The sequence below is a fragment of the Myotis nattereri genome, assembly GCF_964212035.1.
Source record: "Myotis nattereri genome assembly, chromosome: 17".
NCBI classification, from domain to species: Eukaryota; Metazoa; Chordata; class Mammalia; order Chiroptera; family Vespertilionidae; genus Myotis; species Myotis nattereri.
This window is the reverse complement of record NC_138092.1, coordinates 8,864,239-8,884,152: the sequence shown is the minus strand read 5'-3', so window position 1 is coordinate 8,884,152 and position 19,914 is coordinate 8,864,239. Positions and strand designations below refer to the sequence as shown.

Here is a 19,914-nt window from a genome sequence, read left to right as displayed (position 1 = left end):
TCTGACAGTGACCTGCTCAGTCTTCTCAACCCAAATCAACTATTTTATGGTTAATTTACTGTCTAGACTCAATAAATAATTTTATAATTGCCAAGCAATTACCAGTTGTGTCTTTTATGCACACACATCATAAATAATTTAAATTAATTAATTTGGGGTCAAATAGTTCACATGTTTATTGGCTATTAGTTTCATGCTATATTATAATTTATATTATTTTATAAATATTTACGTTTTGGAGTTGCCAAAATACTTTTTAATATAAACACTGTTTATTCAGCAATTTCCTTTACCAATTATAAATTGAATTAATGACAGTATTAGACAACAGAAAATTGCATCAGATGGTATTCTAAAAATATTTTAGCTTTTCTATCCTGTTCTTAATGATAAAAAAAATTAAGTATTACTAAGAATACCAGAATTTATTTTGTTAGAACAGTATTTCAATATAAATATCCTACACACATATCTACCTTATAGATAAAGTTTTAATACAAAAATCTGATTTTCTTACCTCCTTCCATAAGCTGAGACCTATTATAGTGGGCACAGCCATACTCAGAATAAGAGCCTAAAACATGAAAGCAAAAGGGTTATGAGTAAATACATTTCAGATTGTACTTTAAAGTACTAGACACTGACTCTATGACCAAGCACGTATCAACAGTTACACAAATTTAAGTCGGCATGAAACCTAGCTCATGAAGTGAGATGGCTGAAGACCAATGATAAATTTAAGATGTATTAAACTGGAGGTAAAGTGAAACATACATATTTACTATATAATTTTAAGGCAGAACATAAAAACAGTAACACATGTATTTCAAATAGCAGATCAATATTTGACAATTTTGACGGGAATTTAAGTTATGAAGAGTACACAAAGGTCCCTGAACAGCTACCTAAAACACTACCAACAGTAACAAACCACAATGAAATAACACAGGCAAAATAGCTAACATACATCAATATGCTAGCATGCTACAATAAACATGTATAAATTCCTGGGGGGAAAACTGGCAAAATACAACATGACTAATATTAAAGGTAATTACTCATCATCTTTCTTCCCAAGTCTTTCTCCTTATTGTCCCGTGTTCATTGGTGACCCCATGATCCACAGTCATATAAACCAGAAACATAGAAAACAATGATTTCTCCCTTTTCCTCATTCTCCCACACTTGACAGGCACCAAGTCTTATTAATCTTCTAACTATTCTTTTCACTCCAGTATAGCAGAGTATGAACTGAACGGGCTTTGCAATAAGACAAACCTAGGTGTGAATCTTGATGTCCAGCCGTATAAGCTATGTGATCTCAGGAAAATTATTTGACCGGTGTAGGCTTTAGTTTTTTTTGTCTATAAAATACTGATAATAAAACTTAGCCAATAGGTGTTTGTAGGGGTTGAGAGGCATGTGAAATGCTTTGAAAAATACCTGACACATGTTGAGCACTCAATGAATTAAAGCTTTTGTTACTTTCATCTACCATGGCCTGTACCTGAGTGACAGCATCTTTCCTGGCTCCAGTCTGTCAATGTAAGTCTATCATTCACGGAACTGTAAGGGTGAGCTGAGAGAAAACTGTAAGTCTGTCTCTCACACCCCTGCCTGCAATCTCCATGCCTTCCTACTGCCTCTAGGGTAAGACCAAGTGCCACAGCAGGACACTGAGAGGCCTCTGAGACCTTATCCTCTTCAACTTCTCCAGTCTCATTTCTTGACCCGCCCTACCTCGCCTCGCATTTTATGTGCTAACAAAACTAAATGTATAATGCTTTTTCTTTTCCTCTCTTTTTATACTTTTGATTACATCATTCTTTGCCTATCTGTGTTTATTCCTTCTACCACAAATACCCTTACTTTCCCCTTCATTTGACTAATAACTTAGCATCTTTCAAATGTCATACTAGAAAGTCTTAAAAACTGAATTAAGTATCCCTTCTCTGTGTTCCAATAGCATCAATAATTTTTTTAAATATGTTTTTATTGATTTTTAGATAGAGAGGAAGGGAAAAGGAGAAAGAGATAGAAAAATCAATGAGAGAGACACATCAATCAGCTACCTTCTGCATGCCCCTACTGGGGATTGAGCCAGCAACCCAGGTATGTGCTCCTGACTGGGAATCAAACCCGGGATCTCTTGGTCCATGGTATGACACTCAACCCACCGAGTTATACCAGCCAGGTGCTTTAATATTTTTTATTAGCTACTTTTATGATCAGGAGACCATAATCTACATGATGAAATTAATCATGTTTTATTTATCTGTGTTCTCCAAGCACATTGCACACAGCAGGCAGTATAAGTGCTCCATTCACACTGAAAACATACCAGAGATCTCAATCAAACCAAGATATAAAAATTAACTCTTGATAGCCTCTCACATTACTGATTCACTTTCTTTACCTTTCATGTTTTAAGTTGTGTAAATTAAAATGCATTTCTTTTACACTTAGAAATTATAAAAAAATGTTTTTCACAGGATCTCTTTTTCTACCCATAAGTGATAATGTGACTTATTCATGCTATTTCAATGATATTCAATGTGGTTTCCATTTACATTAACTAGAAGAGAAACAAGTACTTAACCTAAAATAACAATGACTCACCAACAACACTGGGTGTACCGTGCGTAATCGAAGCCACTTGAAAAGTGTCGTCCAAAGTTCAGGAGAACATACACCAAATGCTGCTAACATGCATACATAAGGAGTCCAGAGGTATTTCAAGCTAGAAAAGACAAAAGGAGTCACATATGAGATATCCTATGAACATCAATACTACAATCTGGTTTATAACTCCAGGAGATATCATATACACTGAGTTATATTATAGACTATCCCCTCAAACACAAACTCTCTGCTCTAGAGATTAGACCATTATGCAAATCCACGGATTTCTCTGTATCCAACCCTTGCTCGCTATTTTATTGCAAGAGCCTATAAATTAACATCTCTACCTTTAGACTCTCCTCCAGCTCAACCAAATGCCAAATGAATCTTCTTCAAACGTAACTATAAAACACTTTCTGTTCAAAATTCTAATGGCTCCCCAGTGCCTTCTGAAATAAGTGAAAACTCATCTAAATAGTTTTCAGGACCCTCTGAAGTATGGCCTTCACTTGCCTCTCCAGTTTTTTCTCCTACTACATCTCTAAATATGATTTCTGTTCCAGACAGTTTGAGGGACAATCTCAATGTTGCCACCCCATAATGCATATAAGTTTTTCCCTCCCGGTACAAATGTACCCCTCTGCCTTAGACTGATTCCCATTACAGCCAGACTCCTTGACGTCCACGCTCATTTTCTTTCCTCACCTTCTACTCTATCTGATCACATCTTCCTTTAAAAAGTCCTCCTTTGGCTCTGAGTTGCAGCTCTTCCTACAGTCCCTCCACCACAGTCCCTACTACTACTCATGCAGTTCCCAATTCCTAAACAGTTTAGTTTTAGCCCCTTTCCTCCATTTCCATTGCTTCTCTCCTCTAAATTCTATTGTGACATCTTCTTAATGGCTTATATTCTTCTAATCTTGTTTTGCTCAGATCTTTCTCAATTTTTGCTGCCGGAGAGATCTTACTAAAAAGCAATCTGATCCTGTCAAATTTTGGCATTAAACCACCTAATCTGGTCCCTATTTATTTTTCTAGACATTATCTCTTGCTACTTCCCTCTTATAGTTCCCAAAAAATACTTCTTCCCAAATTACATATACACAAGGAAAGTGACCGCCGGGCCAATCTCTATTTCTCTCTCAATACTGTCACCCCAACCCTGACCAGTTTGGCTCAGTGGCTAGAGCGTCGGCCTGTGGAATAAAGAGTCCCAGGTTCGATTCCAGTCAAGGGCATGTACCTCGGTTGTGGGCACATCCCCAGTAGGGGGTGTGCAGGAGGCAGCTGATCGATGTTTCTAACTCTCTATCCCTCTCCCTTCTGCTCTGTGAAAAATCAATAAAATCTATTTTAAAAAAAATACTGTCACCCCATTTAGGAAATGTTCCTTAAACTGCACTCTCCTACCCACCTCCACAACTACTAGTAAATGCCTTTAAACTCCAGTTAGGTTAAAAAAGTTTATAGACTTTTGAGTTTATTATATAAAGTTTTACACAAGTATTCTTGAAAGTATCCACCAATTACCATTAGAAAGGACACTTCTTAAGAAAATATGTCAGCCCTGGATGGTATGGCACAGTTGATTGGGTGTCATCCATGTACTGAAAGTTTGCCGGTTTTATTCCTGGTCAGGGCACATGCCCAGATTGCAGGCTTGATCCCAGGTAAGGGGCATGCAGGAGGCAGCCAAACAATGTTTTGCTTTCACATCAATGTTTCTCCTCTCTCTCTCTCTCTTTTTCTCTTTCTCTCTCCCCCTCCCTCTCTCTCTAAAAACTCAATAAAAATATATTTTAAAAACTTTAAAAATATATCATCAATTGGCTGCCTCCTGCATGCCTCCTCCTGGGGATCAAGCCAGCAACCAGAGCATGTGCCCTGACCAGGAATAAAACCAAGACCTCCTGGTTCACAGGTTGATGCTCAACCACTGAGTCATACCGGCCAGGCAATGAAAAAATATATTTTTTAAATAGGTCAAATAAAGTACACTTACCCTTCTATAATCATTGCAAGAGAACCAAAAAAAATAGTGTGAATCACATGATAAATTATTTCTGGCCTTTCTCCAATTCGTCCATCTTCAAGAGTAACAGTTTCTTTCAGGGACTCACCACTACAGAAAGGAAATATGTTTTTTACTAAAATAAATATTTGAAAAATAAAAGATCTTAAATTTCCTCATAAAAAGAAATATCAGTAGTTCTGATCATTTGAAAGTATATTCTGCTAGTCCAATACTAACTTTCCTATCTCCAAGTCTTAGAAAATGGCTTTTAGAACCTAAATGTAACTGACTCAGTGAAGACTAAAAATGAAAGGTCAGAAATATAATTTAAAAAGTGTTTTAGGATCCTTTCCAAGATCAATTATCACTCACTAGTAATTGCTAAACCAATATAGTTAAATCATAATTTAAACAACTAAGCTCTCAAAATCAAGATGCCACACACAATCCCTTTTCAAACATGATAAACATTTAAAAAAATAATCAAACTTTATACTTAAAATCACTTATACTACTAGCTTCATTGAGGTTAAATAGAAAAAATTATTCTTATGTTAAGTAAAAATCTGAGTAAATTATCAAGTTTGTGAAAGCTTACCTGATTACTTAAATATTACTCCTAAACTAAATCTGGATATTACATGTTTAGATTTATAAATTTAAATTTTATCTGGTTAACTTATATTTTTTACATACTGATGAAGAGGGAATGAAATTAGAAGCTCTAAAACAAATACACAAATATTGGAGGAATATTAAAAATAAGTATTTTATATACTATATTTCCATAATATATTAGAAATGTGATTGATTCTCATTGGTACTTACTTAATTCTCCTAAAAATAACTTGCATCATAGAAAGAAAACAAATAATTAACACTAAAATATAGAAAGGTAGTAAAGAAGACTGTGTCAATCGCAAAAAAAATTCTTGAGATGGTGCCTGTAGGGATTCTTGACATAGGAGCCAATTCATTGTGAAATTCCTATAGAAGATAAAAATCATATTAAAATAACATGTGTTTTAAACTACTGACCATAAGAGTATTTTTTTTTATCTCAGTAGAAACTTAGATAAAACAAAACACATTTCTTTAATCCATTCATTTATAACAGCCAGACCCCACCCTTTACAAGTGAAGACAATAGCATTTATGACATCTCCTCAACAAACTGCTCCAGTAAATGTAAAACTGTGGCTTTCTGTTACCAAGGAATGCTACCATCTCTAGAACCCAATACAGTTTTAAGGGAGTTCCACTTTCTATTTGTATCTGGAAGACAATAAAAAATTCAGCTGTCCAACCTCTACATCTGCACTATCCACTATGTTAACTACTAGGTACATGTGGCTATTAGCTCTTGAAATGTGGCCAATATATACCCTGGATTTCAAAGATAAAAAAAGCATTTAAAAATATAAGATATGTTAATTTTTAATTGTTTATACATTAAAATAATATTTTTGATCTGTTGGATTAAATAAAATACATTACTAAAATTAAATTTACTTTTTTCTCTTTACTTTTTTAATATGGCTACTAGAAAATTATTTATGTGGCTCGCATTATTATTAGATAGCCCTGATTTTAACAAATGTAACTCAACTGGTACATCTTTTTTTTAAAAAAAATATTTTATTGATTTTTACAGAGAGGAAGACAGAGCGATAGGTATATGTAAACCTTTTGAGCTATGAGAAACAGGATAACCTTTTTTTTACCCTAAGCTAAATATGAGCAACAAGACGCCCAATTATATGTAGTTTTATCTACATTCCCATTCCCAATCCATCAAGTTGTGTGTGTGTTTTTTTAAATTCCATTTTATCCTTAATCCCTAGCCCTGGGGAAGGAGTTAAGAGATGGAGTGATGTTCAGAAGTGCTCATGGACTCATGGAGAATGCCTGCTTCAAAAATCACTGGATTTAGAATAATAGGTTAATGTTTCACAATGTGTTAAACAGTAATACAGCTGTATCAAAGAAGCTGCCATCAAAATATCTTGCACTTACAATAAACGCACATTTTTAAAATCTGCCTATTAAAGTTATTAATTCTATAATGGCCCAATTCAAATCCCAATTTAATGAGTATTCTTTCTATACCCCCAGTCTCAGCCTTTCCTTCTCAATATTCCCACAGCACTTTACTTATCCCTCAATTATAGTCCTTAATGCAATCTGCCATATGTTAGATTGCAGTCATTTTTTTTTAACCCCCAGAGTACCTGGCCTAGTTCCTGCATATCCAATAAATATTTATTAACATTTCATTAGTGGTTCCTGAAAGTCTGTGTCAACAGAAATGTTTCCTAAAATACTGGTGAACTCCAAATCCTAATATCCAATTCGCACACTTCAGCATAGGGCATTTACTGTTTATACCAGCCATGTTATTTTTTGTACAAAAACTATTTAATGAAAAAAAAGAAATTATTTAATGAGATGGCAATATTCTTAAGGACAGGAACCATATCTTATTCTTTTTTAAAAAATAATATATTTTTACTAGAGGCCCAGTGCATGGATTCATGCACCGGTGGGGTCCCTTGGCTGGCCTGCACCCTCTTGCAATCCGGGACTCCTCGGGGGATGTCAGACTGCTGGTTTCAGCCCAATCCCCGCAGACAAGGCTAAGGGACTCCCCCGGTACATGAATCCGTGCACCGAATCCATGCACCAGGCCTCTAGTATGCATATAAGATCTTTGGTTAATCTCTTCCCACCCTTTCCCCACCTTCCCTCTGAGATTCATCAGTCTGTTCCATGTTTCCATGCCTGTGTGTTGAACATCTGCCCCCTGGTGGTCAGTGCGCATCATAGCTACTGGTCGAATGGTCGCTTAGGCTTTTATATATATAAATTAATTTCAGAGAGGAAGGGAGAGGGAGAGAGAGATAGAAATATCAATGATGAGAGACAATCATTGATTGGCTGACTCCTGCACACTCCCCCTCCCCCCCCCCACAATGGGGATCCAGCCTGCAACCCAGGCATGTGCCCTTGACTGGAATTGAATCTGGGACCCTTCAGTCTGCAGGCCAACACTCTATCCACTGAGCCAAACCAGCTAGGGCAGGGGTGGGCAAACTTTTTGACTCGAGGGCCACAATGGGTTCTTAAACTGGACCAGAGGGCCGGAACAAAAGCATGGATGGAGTGTTTGTGTGAACTAATATAAATTCAAAGTAAACATCATTACATAAAAGGGTACCGTCTTTTTTTGTTTGTTTTATTCATTTCAAACGGGCCGGATCCGGCCCACGGGCCATAGTTTGCTCGCGGCTGAACTAGGGCCAAGTCTTATTTATTTATTTTTTTTAATATATTTTATTGATTTTTTACAGAGAGGAAGGGAGAGAGATAGAGAGTTAGAAACATCAATGAGAGAGAAACATTGATCAGCTGCCTCCTGCACATCTCCTACTGGAGATGTGCCCGCAACCCAGGTACATGCCCTTGACCAGAATCGAACCTGGGACCTTTCAGTCCACAGGCTGACGCTCTATCCACTCAGCCAAACCGGTTTCGGCCCAAGTCTTATTCTTAAAACACATAATACATTACCTTGTGAAATAAGTCTAGAAGCTGACATGCTGAATAAAGGGGCTGACATAATATCAACTAAGAAACAAGGACAAAAGCAGCCCTTAATCCTAGGCTCATTCTAGAGTCTTCCAAGGTTAAAGGGAAAGAAAGTCAGTGAAAAGGGCAGAAAATTACAAATGTCTAAAACCAATTTTTACTAATTGCTTGCTATGTATAAGGCCTACATATACCAATATCAATCAGAGCTTTCTAATATAGAACATGGCCTTCTAAAGGATCATTTTATCTTAGACATACGTATATGGCTTACACTTCAGAAGACTTCTCCATTGTTTAAACCATGCCAAATATTTTGTTAACTGTGATATATCACAACATGAAATTACATGCACAGTATCTAAAATCCCATGTAATTGCAGCAAATGATAATAGGGTTCTGAGGTATATTATATGAATTAGAGAAATGTGCAGGTAAAATATATTTCCTGTTATGCAAATAGACTCTGTTAGTATGTAAAATCATGTATTTCATTTTAGGCTTTAAAAAATGTATTTAACAAACAAACAAACAAAAAAGGCGAAACACTATACTTGAATTTTAAAAAACGTCAGCTTCTTAGCTGTCCTCTTAGTGCAGCAGGCAGTGTGTCAGTCTCATAAAAAGTCAGCTTCTTCTCCAATCACCATTGTAACCCCAAGATGAGATTCTTCGCTATGAAATAAATATCTTACTGCCTAACCCCTTTTTTGTGCCCATATCCTTTTAAAAAATATATCTTTTTTATTGATTTCAGAGAGGAAGGGAGAGGGGGAGAGAGACAGAAATATCAATGATAAGAGAGAATGATTGATCGGCTGCCTCCTGCATACCCTACGCTGGAGACTGAGCCCGCAACCCAGCATGCGTGCTAACTGGTTCATAGGTCGATGCTCAACCACTGAGCCATGCTGGCTGGGCCCCATACCCTTTTTCATGTAAGCATTTTGCCAATGTAGTGGTTAAAATTACTGTGGTTCTTTATTCATTTTAAATCTCTCATTTATTCTGACCTTAGATTACACCATTATTCCTTATCAAGGGAGAAAGTAATCTCTAAATACTTTGATGCCACTGAGGTTTAAGTATGTCTAATTTCAAGAAGACCTAAAAGAGAATTTTTTTAATGAGAGAAAACATTAATGTCAGATTTTTTCTAGATATAATATCCCAAATTACTTATTTTCTAAGTGGTATTTAGTTAGGTGTGTACTTCCTCCTTTGATTATTTTTGTTCTTTATCTTCTAAGTCAGCGGTTCTCAACCTGTGGGTCGCGACCCCTTTGGGGGTCGAACGACCCTTTCACAGGGGTCGCCTAAGGCGATCGGAAAACACATATATAATTACATATTGTTTTTGTAATTAATCACTATGCTTTAATTATGTTCAATTTGTAACAATGAAATTGGGAGTCACCACAACATGAGGAACTGTATTAAAGGGTCGCGGCATTAGGAAGGTTGAGAACCACTGTTCTACGTGGTATAGAATTAGGTAAACTTAAATAATCTAAAACTTACTTAGTTATATTTAGTCCAAGTTTCACTTCAAGGAATTTCAGCATGTGCCCATTTTCTTTGTGTGGGACAAACGTCTGGAGGAGAAAAACACAAGTTACCACAAAAACAATTTGCTATACTTACAGCAATATGCTACTGTCCAATACTACAAACAGAAAACACAGCAAGACTACAAAACAAAAATATGAATGAAATAATACATGGTGTAACTGTGAAGCAAGGAGATCTATACGCATAAGTCCATCACATTACTTTACACTCAAGCCTAAAACTATAATGGGGTAGTAAGATTTCATCCTTATCCCACCTGGCTTAAGTAACCTACCTACTCTTCCAAATACTTCTGACTCATCTCAGTTGATTCCATGTATTACTTAATGTTAACTGCCTAACAATGACTCTTTAAATTAAATGGAAAATAAAGCAGATGTATTTTTAAAGTATATCCAGAAAAGAACCATAATCCTATTTTCTAACTTAATATGCTAGGCATGATCATTGGTCAACTCAAAATTTTACTGTACAAACTATTATCTTGCTATCTCATTACCCTCATTAAAATTTAGTCCACTCTATTTCATTATTTCATTTGTTCTGCTACATAAAGACAGGGAGGTACTTACCTTTATTATAATATTCAATGTCACTGTCAGGGTACACACCAAATAAAAATTAATAAATTTCATTATTTTAGCTACGAAAGTTCTTTTCTTCACATTTAGCTGTGGGGGGAGGAAGGGAATAAAATGAACAGAGAGGTGAGGCATAAAAAACTAACAATTTAAAAATTCACCATAAGAATGATAAAAAGGCAATTCTAATTACCTGAAGGCACTTAACAAGCATTAAGGCTACTACTAAACTTAATAAAGGAGACACCAATAAAGCTGAATTCTCAAACTGCAGTAAATACCCCAGAAACAGAGAAAATATATAGATTTTATAAACTTCATGAACCTGTAGGGACAAAAATAAAATGAATAAGAATAAAATGAATTTTATTGTACATATTTTCATTAGTTTTGTTTAGATTTTACTATAATTACAAGATAAATGCTCTATTATCATTTAGGACAATATTGTACAAATGTTCAATCCGTTTTTTAATGTTATGCTATGTAATTAATTTATCACATCCTTCTTAGAAAGAATTCTTGCAAACAAAGCTAAAAGTTTTAAAACGAAGGATATCTAAGTCTGCTGGGAGAACCTTCTGTAGTCCCAGGCTCTGGCTTAATTTCACTTGGCTTACCTTGTTGTTAAAATGTGTCTGTGCAACATCAAACTGCATAAACCTTTAGCAGCAGTTCCCGAAATCTACCCAATGAAAATATACTGCCATAGCATGTAGGAACAGAGAAAAGTATTTTTGCATTTGGTCTATTTAACAATGAGCATAAGAAAGTTAAATTCAGTGTCTTAATAGAAGATCTCCCAGGAAAGTTATGTCTTAGTAGATTTATTTTTTAAAATTCAATAGTATAATAATTTAACCTATCCAAAAGTTAATTAATAATTAACTTTAATTAATAATTTAACCTATCCAAAAGTTAATTCATTTTATTATTATTTTAATCCTCACATGAGGATATTTTTTTCCATTGATTTTTAGAGACAGGAAAGAGGGAAAGACAGAGAAATATCCATGTGAGAGAAGCTGATCGATTGGTTGCCTCCTGCACACACCCTGACCAGGGCCCAGGCCTGGGAGGAGCTTGCAACCAAGGTACATGCCCTGGTCTGGAATTGAACCCAGGATCCTTCAGTCCACAGGCTGACACTCTATCCACTGAGCCAAACCAGCTAGGGTGTAAAGTTAATTCATTTTAGAAAGGGAAAATTAAGACAAAGCATAGGGCCCAGCCGTGGCTCAGTGGCTGAGAGTCAATCTATGAACAAAGAGATCATGGTTTGATTCCTGGTCAGGGCACATGCCCAGGTTGCAGGCTCAATCCCCAGTGTGGGGCATGTAGGAGGCAGCCAATCAATGATTCACTCTCATCCTTGATGTTTCTACCTCTCTTTCCCTCTCCCTTCCTCTCTGAAATATATATATATATATATATATATATATATATATATATATATATATATGACAAAGCATAGGTGTTTAGGGTGGGGATGGGAAATAAAAAGGCAGAGTGTTAAAAGTAAAAATCAAAAAAACAGCAAGAAAAAAAATCCCTGCCCTAGCCAGTTTGGCTCAATGGATAGAGCACTGGCCTGAGGACTGAAGGGTCCCGGGTTCGATTCTGATCAAGGGCACATACCTTGGGTGTAAGCTCAATCCCCAGCCCTGATCAGGGCACGTGCAGGAGGCAACCAATCAATGTGTTTTTCTCACATCGATATTTCTCTTTGTTTTTCCCTTTCTTTTCCACTCTCTCGAAAAATCAATGGAAAAATATCCTTGGTGAGGATTAAAAAAAAAAAAAGAACGCTTATAGCAGCACATGAACTGAAAAAAACCCCTGAAATTTCCATCAACAATAGAATATATAAATAAATATAAGTGAATAAAATATAGCTCAGTACATCACCATGGATGAATCTCAAAGGCAAATCAGATAAAAGTACACAATGAATTACAGCTTATTTTTTTAGGAACACACAGCTAGCTGGTAAAAACCATAAAGAAAAAGAGGAAAGAATTAACAAGATTCAGGACAGATAGCCTCTGTTGGGGAGGGAACTGGATATGACTGGAGAAGAGTTAGAAAGAGGCTTCTAGGCTATTCAAATACTCGACTTCCAGGCCTGGGTGATCAAATACCCATATTATATTCTAATACTGTATATATACCAGACATACACTCTTTTGTACATGTCCTATATTTCACTTTTCTTTCTTTTTAAATAAACAAAAACAGAAGAAGGAGAAATGGAGAGGAAGCACAGGGTGACTTTGTTTAAGCAGATCGTGTTTAAAGGGATTTCAAAGTGCATCTAAAAGGATAGAGGAGATGAATTTAGCAATCTTTGGAGAAGTATAAAATCAGAGACTATTAAAACATTTTAAAATAAAGCTTAGATGGTTTTAAAAGTTAGATGGTTTTAGATACAACACTATAAAAACATTTATTTCTCTGATTTTAAAGTCACAATTTCAAAATGCCATTAATACCTTATCACTTTGCTCCAGTGAAAAATTATCTAGCAAAAACAGAGATATTGCTTGAAGAAACAAGAGGTAGTGGCTGTACTCCCACATCATCATAAACATGTAAGTTGAAGCACTCATCAATAAGTAGCAAAACCTCTAGGGAAAACAAAAGAAAGAAACTAAATGTCAATAGCATTATTGCTATAAATATCTAGGAGGTTGTTACCTCAAAGTGGCAGCTCTGCTATTGGTTCAATGTTAAGCCAATTCTTGAAATTTTGTTTCCAAACAACATAATTATTAGTAAATCCTTACATAAACAGTAAGATCTTAAAGCACTCTAGAGAGAAATCAATGACATCCTTCAAAGTTCAGCATCACACTGAGAATTTCAGAAGACAAAGGGAAAAATAAAATAAAATTCAGTACAATTTTCTTTCATCACCAAAGAGGTAAAGTAATATGAGAAAACTGTGGCCTTACTAGAGCTGGCTCTGGTGGGCTTTTGTTATTGCGGAAGTAACTCTTTTCACCCTAGAAAACATTTTCACTTCCATCCTGCTTCATATTTTCCTTAATTAGTATGTTGGCGTCGCACTTAGCCTATTGCACAGCTCGTAGAAAAAGCACACTGCTATTTAAATTTCTTCTCAGAAAAGCGAATATAAGTGAAAACTTATATTCTTAGGTGTTTTCCTCGGCTGAAGAACTAAACACAAGGATCTCATTGCCCTTGCGTGAAATGTGCCTGGCTAAAATCAATTCTGTCCTTCCAGCGCCATCTCCCAAATGAGCCTTACTGAGCAACCAAGTCTGTGAGAAATTTACTGTCCCTTCGCATATTTCTAACAGTCTGACCTCCAGGGATCTACTCTTTCATTCCCGATTCTTCCGTCAGCAATGGTGTCACATGGCTGTGTTCCCATAAGAACAAGAACAGTGCAGGAGAAGGTCAGGTCAGGAAACCTAAACCATCCAGATCCAGCCGACTACACTCAGTGATATATTCCACAGCCAGAAATACCTCAGGCCATCAGCAGATATAAGAATTTTTCAGCATCCGGAAGAAGATTAAGACCAGGAGACAAAATGTACTAGTAAGAGATGAAAAATTTCCACCAGTTGTTCCAAGAATACCAACTGCAAGGCCCGAAGGACTCAGGGTTGTAGAACACATGGGCTTCTGATCTTCTATCACAACAGCTATAAGAGAAGGTGTTCTGAAATCTAATGTGGAACCACCAGAACTGCAATAACCAGGCCTGAAACCACCATTCCCAGAGAACCCAGTTAGAGAAACCATGAAGGCTCAGATCTAGACCCGGCCGACCTACTGGCCATTTGGAGAATGCTTTGGGGAAGCTGGAGAAGAGCAACCCTGTACTGAAACCCCTGCTAATTTTATTCTCAAACTACTTAAGAACATGTAGTGAAAATAAGACAGAAATATGTATCAAACACAACCCGGACAATTAACTAAGTTATTCCTTTCTCTGAACATTTTCAAAACTCTCTGCACTCTTATATACTACTCCTAACCCTGCCCACTTCCTTTTCAACTATGCCTTTATTATGAACCTTTTTATATGTAACGTAAGTGACACACTAAATGCATTTCAGTAATCAACCATAGGCATCTCTGGGCGGCTTCAGGTAACTGTACAAACTATCTGAGATTGGATAGCCTGATGCAACGGGACCATGAGATCTAGCCTCCAGAGTGAGAAAATCGCTACTGACAGCAATGAAAAGGATCAAGCTACTGACATGCAACGTCTTGGTAGGATATTAAGAGCATTAGGCTGAGGGAAAAGACAATCTTGAAGGATACCATATAATTCCATTTAAAAAGAGGGACATCTGTAATATTCTCAACAATAAAGGTTTTTTTTACATAATAATTAAAAATAAAATAATAATAAAACAATAAATTGAAGACCTGTTCTTCCCTACAAGGCTGCACAATCTATCCAGGGAATTCTAAATGACAGACTCCCTGACTATTAAAGAAAATATTCTTGCCCTAGCCAGTTTTGCTCAGTGGATAGAGCGTCAGCCTGCGGACTGAAGGGTCCCGGGTTCGATTCCAGTCAAGGGCATATGCCTGGATGGCAGGTCGATCCCCAGTAGGGGATGTGCAGAAGGCAGCCAATCAATGATTCTCTCTCATTGATGTTTCTATTTCTCTCTCCCTTTCCCTTCCTTTATGAAATCAATAAAAATATATATTTTTTAAAAATTGCTGGAAAAGGTTGGGGGTGGGGGGGAAGGACCTATGTAATACTTTCAACAATAAAGATTTAAACATAAATTAATTAAATAAATAACATAAAAAAGGAAAGAAAATATTCTTGCTGAGAGAGCTATTTATATAAACACAGCAAAACAAAATGTACAAATATGAAATGTGTTAATGTTATTCTATATAACAAAGAGCTAATATGCTAATTAGGATGAACGGCAGGACGACCTTCTGGATGACCTTCTAGGGCTGCAGCTGTGGCTGAGGCCCTTGTACAAATTTTGTGCATCAGGCCTCTAGTTTTACATAAAAAAGAAAATACTATAGCTATAAAAAATGAAATTAAAAGTTTCCTATGCTCAGAGCATTTGTCATCACTGAAAGTAGAAGAGAACACAGTACATTTTTCTGAGATTTCAAAAAGAAACCTTATTTCTTTTTGAAATCTTAGAAAGAGTGTATCTTATTTCCCAGCCAATCAGGTTCAATAGAGGCCTTTCCTTGTTCCTTATGATTTTTTTTCCAGGTAGGAATTTTAACCCAAGATAGGCAGATTGTCAAAAGATTGCTACATTTCAGTTTATGCACTTAAAATCTTTATTCTGAGTGAGTCTGTAAGCTTCATCTGACTACCAAAAGGATTTATGGAAACAACAACAAAAGAAAAAAATCTAAACTATCTGAGAGTCTCCTGAAACTCACTAACCTACCTACACCTCATCACAGAAAACAAAGGTAAACAGAAAGATATGCAGTGCTACCATAATAGTTAATGTTGCTGTCATTTGTAGACACTTTTTATATTTCATTAATACTTCTTTAACTTGTGATGACTAAAGGCCATCAGTGCTACAGAAGTGAGAGAAATGGTAAAATAACAATGAGATTTTCAAAATAAGATATTATTCATATATTTGTCAAGTAACTGTACTAAGACAATATATCTTCTTTCTCCTAAAAATAATTTATTGTCAATTAGCATGCAAAATAACAGTGTTATTTATGTTAGGACTACCTAACTATATCATTATGTAGTAACTAAGCTTCATTGAATTTAACTCATTATTAGCTTTAAAAGTATGTACCAGATTTGTAATATGTCAGAATTGTGAGAAATCAATTTGTATCTTACCCCCCAAAACTATTTGTATGATTAATGAAAATAAATCCCAACTTATGACCAAAATAACAAAATTCTATCTTACCTCTCCATAAGTATTTAAGTTGCTTTTTAAATAGCCGGTAAGTGCAGCAATTTGGCATGCAAAATATGGTAGTGCCCAGTTTTCTCTTAAAGGAATGGAGTATTCAATTCTTGTTGTATCCATCCTAAAATAAACCACAGATAAAGAGCAAAAGAGCAGACATTATATTTGTGTAACACTATACTTATCAAAACACTTTCCCACACATCTCATTGTTCTCCATAACAATCCTGTGACGTAGACATAGAGCCAACCACTCCATCAGCCCAGAATTGGGGAGCTTAATCCAGCAGTCCCTGTTCCAAAGGTTCTAGCGCTGTCCAACTCACAAATTAGTGCAGTAAAATCTTTAAAACTCTGCTCCAGAAACACTTTCTGGGGAGGAGATGAAGGGATCCTTCTCCTCTAGTCACAATAGCACAAACTGAGTAGACTCTCTGCCAATTATTCTCTACCCCTGCACAAGCCTCTTCACTGCCACCTTCCTGAACACCTGTGCTCCTCACTCTCTTCCCCTCCGCATGCTTGCAGTGAGGACCAGAAGGCTAACAGTGGGATGTGACAAAACCAAATGAAACCCACTTGTTCTCCCCAGTGACGGAGTCTAGCAGATAGCAGCACAAAACAGCAGTTCAAAATATTTGTTAGGTCAAGTGGGATTCATAGACCTGCAGACACATTCACAGAGATCGGCATGCTCTGAGTTCAAGTTTGTGTCTGAAGAAACTCCAAAAGTGCAATTCCAAAAGCCAAGACGAGAAAGAAATGTATACACGGGGAGTCACTAATTTTCTCATGCCAGGAGAGTCTGGTGCTCCATTTAACAAAATGTATGCCAAACCTGCACGCAGACAGGCAGACGGAGTGATGAGGGCCTGTCTGCAGTGGCTAAGGCGAGAGCCTGGCTGAGACCGAGAGAGTTTTTGCCCTCAGGACGATACACCCAGCAAGCGGCGGATGTGCTTTGTGAGGAGACAGTTCATGAGCAGGAGTCGCTCAGAACCTGGACAGTAAGGAGAGCTGGGCAGACACTGTTCCCACAGCTATGGGCAGCATTTTATAGCAAGACGTACACAGCTCTTCACCTTTATTTTATAAACTTTTATAAAGAAGAGAGAAGAGAATGCATCTTTACTTGAAAAGTTCATTTTCAAGAATTTGGGGGTGGAGTTGGGGGGAGAATGAACTGTCAAAGGGTGATTTGAAATTTTCTTCAATATTAAGCTGGTGCTTAATAAGTAATAATACAGAAATTTCTAACATTTTGTCAGGAAACAAACAAATACCTGTGAAGTCACTTTCCACAGTGTACCAGTTAGTCTATGTGATGAATAGTACAGGGGTGGGTATAAGTAGTGAGTATGTGAAAGTTTATTCTTATATTATTATTTATTCTTATATTATACTAGAGGCCCAGTACAAAAATTCATGCATGTGGGGGAGGGAGAGCGGGGGCGGGGGGGCATTTCTCAGCCTGGCCTACACCCTCTCACAATCCAGGACCCCTCAGAGGATGTCTGACTGCCAGTTTAGGCCCCGATCCCACAGGGACCCCGCAGGGATTGGGGCCTAAACTGGCAATGGGACATCCCGCTCACAATCTGGGACCACTGGCTCCTAACCGCTCACCCTCTTGCCTGCCTGACTGATCGCCCCTATCCGCTCGCCTGCCTGCCTCATCACCCCTAACCGCTCACCTGCCTGCCTCATTGCCCCTAACCACTCTGCCTGCCTGCCTCATGGCTCCTAACTACTCGCCTCCCTGACTGATTGCCCCTAACCACTCTGCCTGCCTGCCTGATCGCCCTTAACCGCCTCTGCCACGGCCCCCAACACCGCGGCTTTGTCCGGAATGACTTCCGGAAGGTCTTTCAGCTGTTTGGTATAATTAGCATATTATGCTTTTATTATTATAGATATTTTTCCATACGTACAACTTTTGCCCACCCCTGTATATGGCAGAGTGATGGCATATCATTCTGAGATTAGGTTATGAAACGTATCTGGCTTCCACTATGGCACACTCAATGCACACTCGTTGGATCATTTACTCTAAGGAAGCCAGGCAAGTTGTGACTAGCCCTGTGGAGGGGCCATGTGATGAGAAACGAAGGCCTTGTAGGCCAGCAAGGAAGTGAGGCTTCTTATAAACAGCCACAGGAGTGAACTTGGAAGTAAATGGTCCAGGCCAGTCAAGCTGTCAGATAACTGCAGCCCCAACCAACTCCTGACTGCAACCTCATCAGAGGCCCAGAACCAGAACCACCCAGCTAAGCCACTCCAGATTCCTGACCCTCAGAAATTGTATAAGAATAGCCCTGGCTGGTTTGGCTCAGTGGATAGAGCATCAGCCTAAGGATTGAAGGGTCCTGGGTTTGACTCCGATGAAGGGCACATGCCTGGGTTGAGGGCTCAATCCCCAGAAGGAGTGTGCAGGAGGCAGCCAATCAATGATTCTCTCTCATCATTGATGTTCTCTCCCTCTCTCCCTCTCCCTTCCTCTCTGAAATAGGTAAAAATATATATTAAAAAAAAAAGAGCTCTGACCAGTTTGGCTCAGTGGATAGAGCGTCGACCTGCGGACTGAGGGGTCCCAGGTTCGATTACGGTAAGGGGCATGTACCTTGGTTGCGGGCACATCCCCAGTGGGGGGTGTGCAGGGGGCAGCTGATCGATGTTTCTCTCTCATGAATGTTTCTGACTCTCTATCCCTCTCCCTTCCTCTCTGTAAAAAATCAATAAAATATATTAAAAAAAGAAATTGTGTAAGATAATGTTTATTGTTTTAAACTGTTAAGTTTTGGGATGATTTGTTAATACAGCAATAACTAATAAATTACGTAATCAAGAATTTTTTTAGGAGGTCTATATTAAAAATGCTTAATTTGTAATAAAAACCATTTCACTCTGAAAGGCAAGACTTTCTAGACTTAGTCTATGAGTACTGAAATGTCTTTCTGTGAGTTGGCTATTACATTTCTAAAAATGAATCCTAACAGAATTTTAGAAAAGTACATGGCAACTTAAAATATTCTCGCCCAGCCAGCATGGCTCAGTGGTTGAGCATCGACCCATGAACCAAGAGGTCGCAAATTCAATTCCTGGTCAGGGCACAAGCCCAGGTTGTGGGCTCGATCCCCAGTGGGAGTACATGCAGGAAGCAGCCAATCGATGTTCTCTCTCACTGATGTTTCTCCTTCCCTCTCTCTATCCTTCTCCCTTCCTCTCTCTCTAAAATAAATAAAAAACATCAAGAAACTTATATATTCTCTAACAGGTACTTTCTGACATAACAAGAAATCACTTTATCCCCCTAGCAACCACACCAAATTCTCTAGTACTATTCTTTTTTGCTCTCCTAGTACTTTTCTATACTAAAAGCAACCAGAGCTATCCTTAGAGAAACAGCTAATTCCAAATCTTTCACGGGATATATAAGGTCAGCCTGCTTGTTTAGTCAAAAAGCAAGAAAGCTTGCAAAGATTAATGAAGATGTGTCAAAAGAACTCAGAAGTCAGCCTGAAAAGACTCCTATTGACCAAAGTTGTGACAATTTGAGCAACTAAAAGAACAATCATGGTAATGTATTTAGTCCTATTGAGCCAATGGAAATTCCTA

The 19,914-nt window shown here is 37.5% G+C and overlaps 1 protein-coding gene across 1 annotated transcript in view; it reads right to left on the bottom strand.

The window, feature by feature from the left end:
• DPY19L4 (dpy-19 like 4) overlaps positions 1-19,914 on the bottom strand; it is a 44,411-nt gene that overhangs the window by 7,966 nt on the left and 16,531 nt on the right. The window contains exons 7-15 of the mRNA XM_081111712.1: positions 16,297-16,420; positions 12,871-13,005; positions 10,572-10,703; positions 10,370-10,468; positions 9,747-9,820; positions 5,465-5,623; positions 4,625-4,744; positions 2,620-2,740; positions 518-574 (exon numbers count right to left, since the gene is read on the bottom strand). Coding sequence (XP_080967838.1) covers positions 518-574; positions 2,620-2,740; positions 4,625-4,744; positions 5,465-5,623; positions 9,747-9,820; positions 10,370-10,468; positions 10,572-10,703; positions 12,871-13,005; positions 16,297-16,420 — 1,021 coding nt within the window. The remainder of the gene's footprint in view (positions 1-517; positions 575-2,619; positions 2,741-4,624; positions 4,745-5,464; positions 5,624-9,746; positions 9,821-10,369; positions 10,469-10,571; positions 10,704-12,870; positions 13,006-16,296; positions 16,421-19,914) is intronic.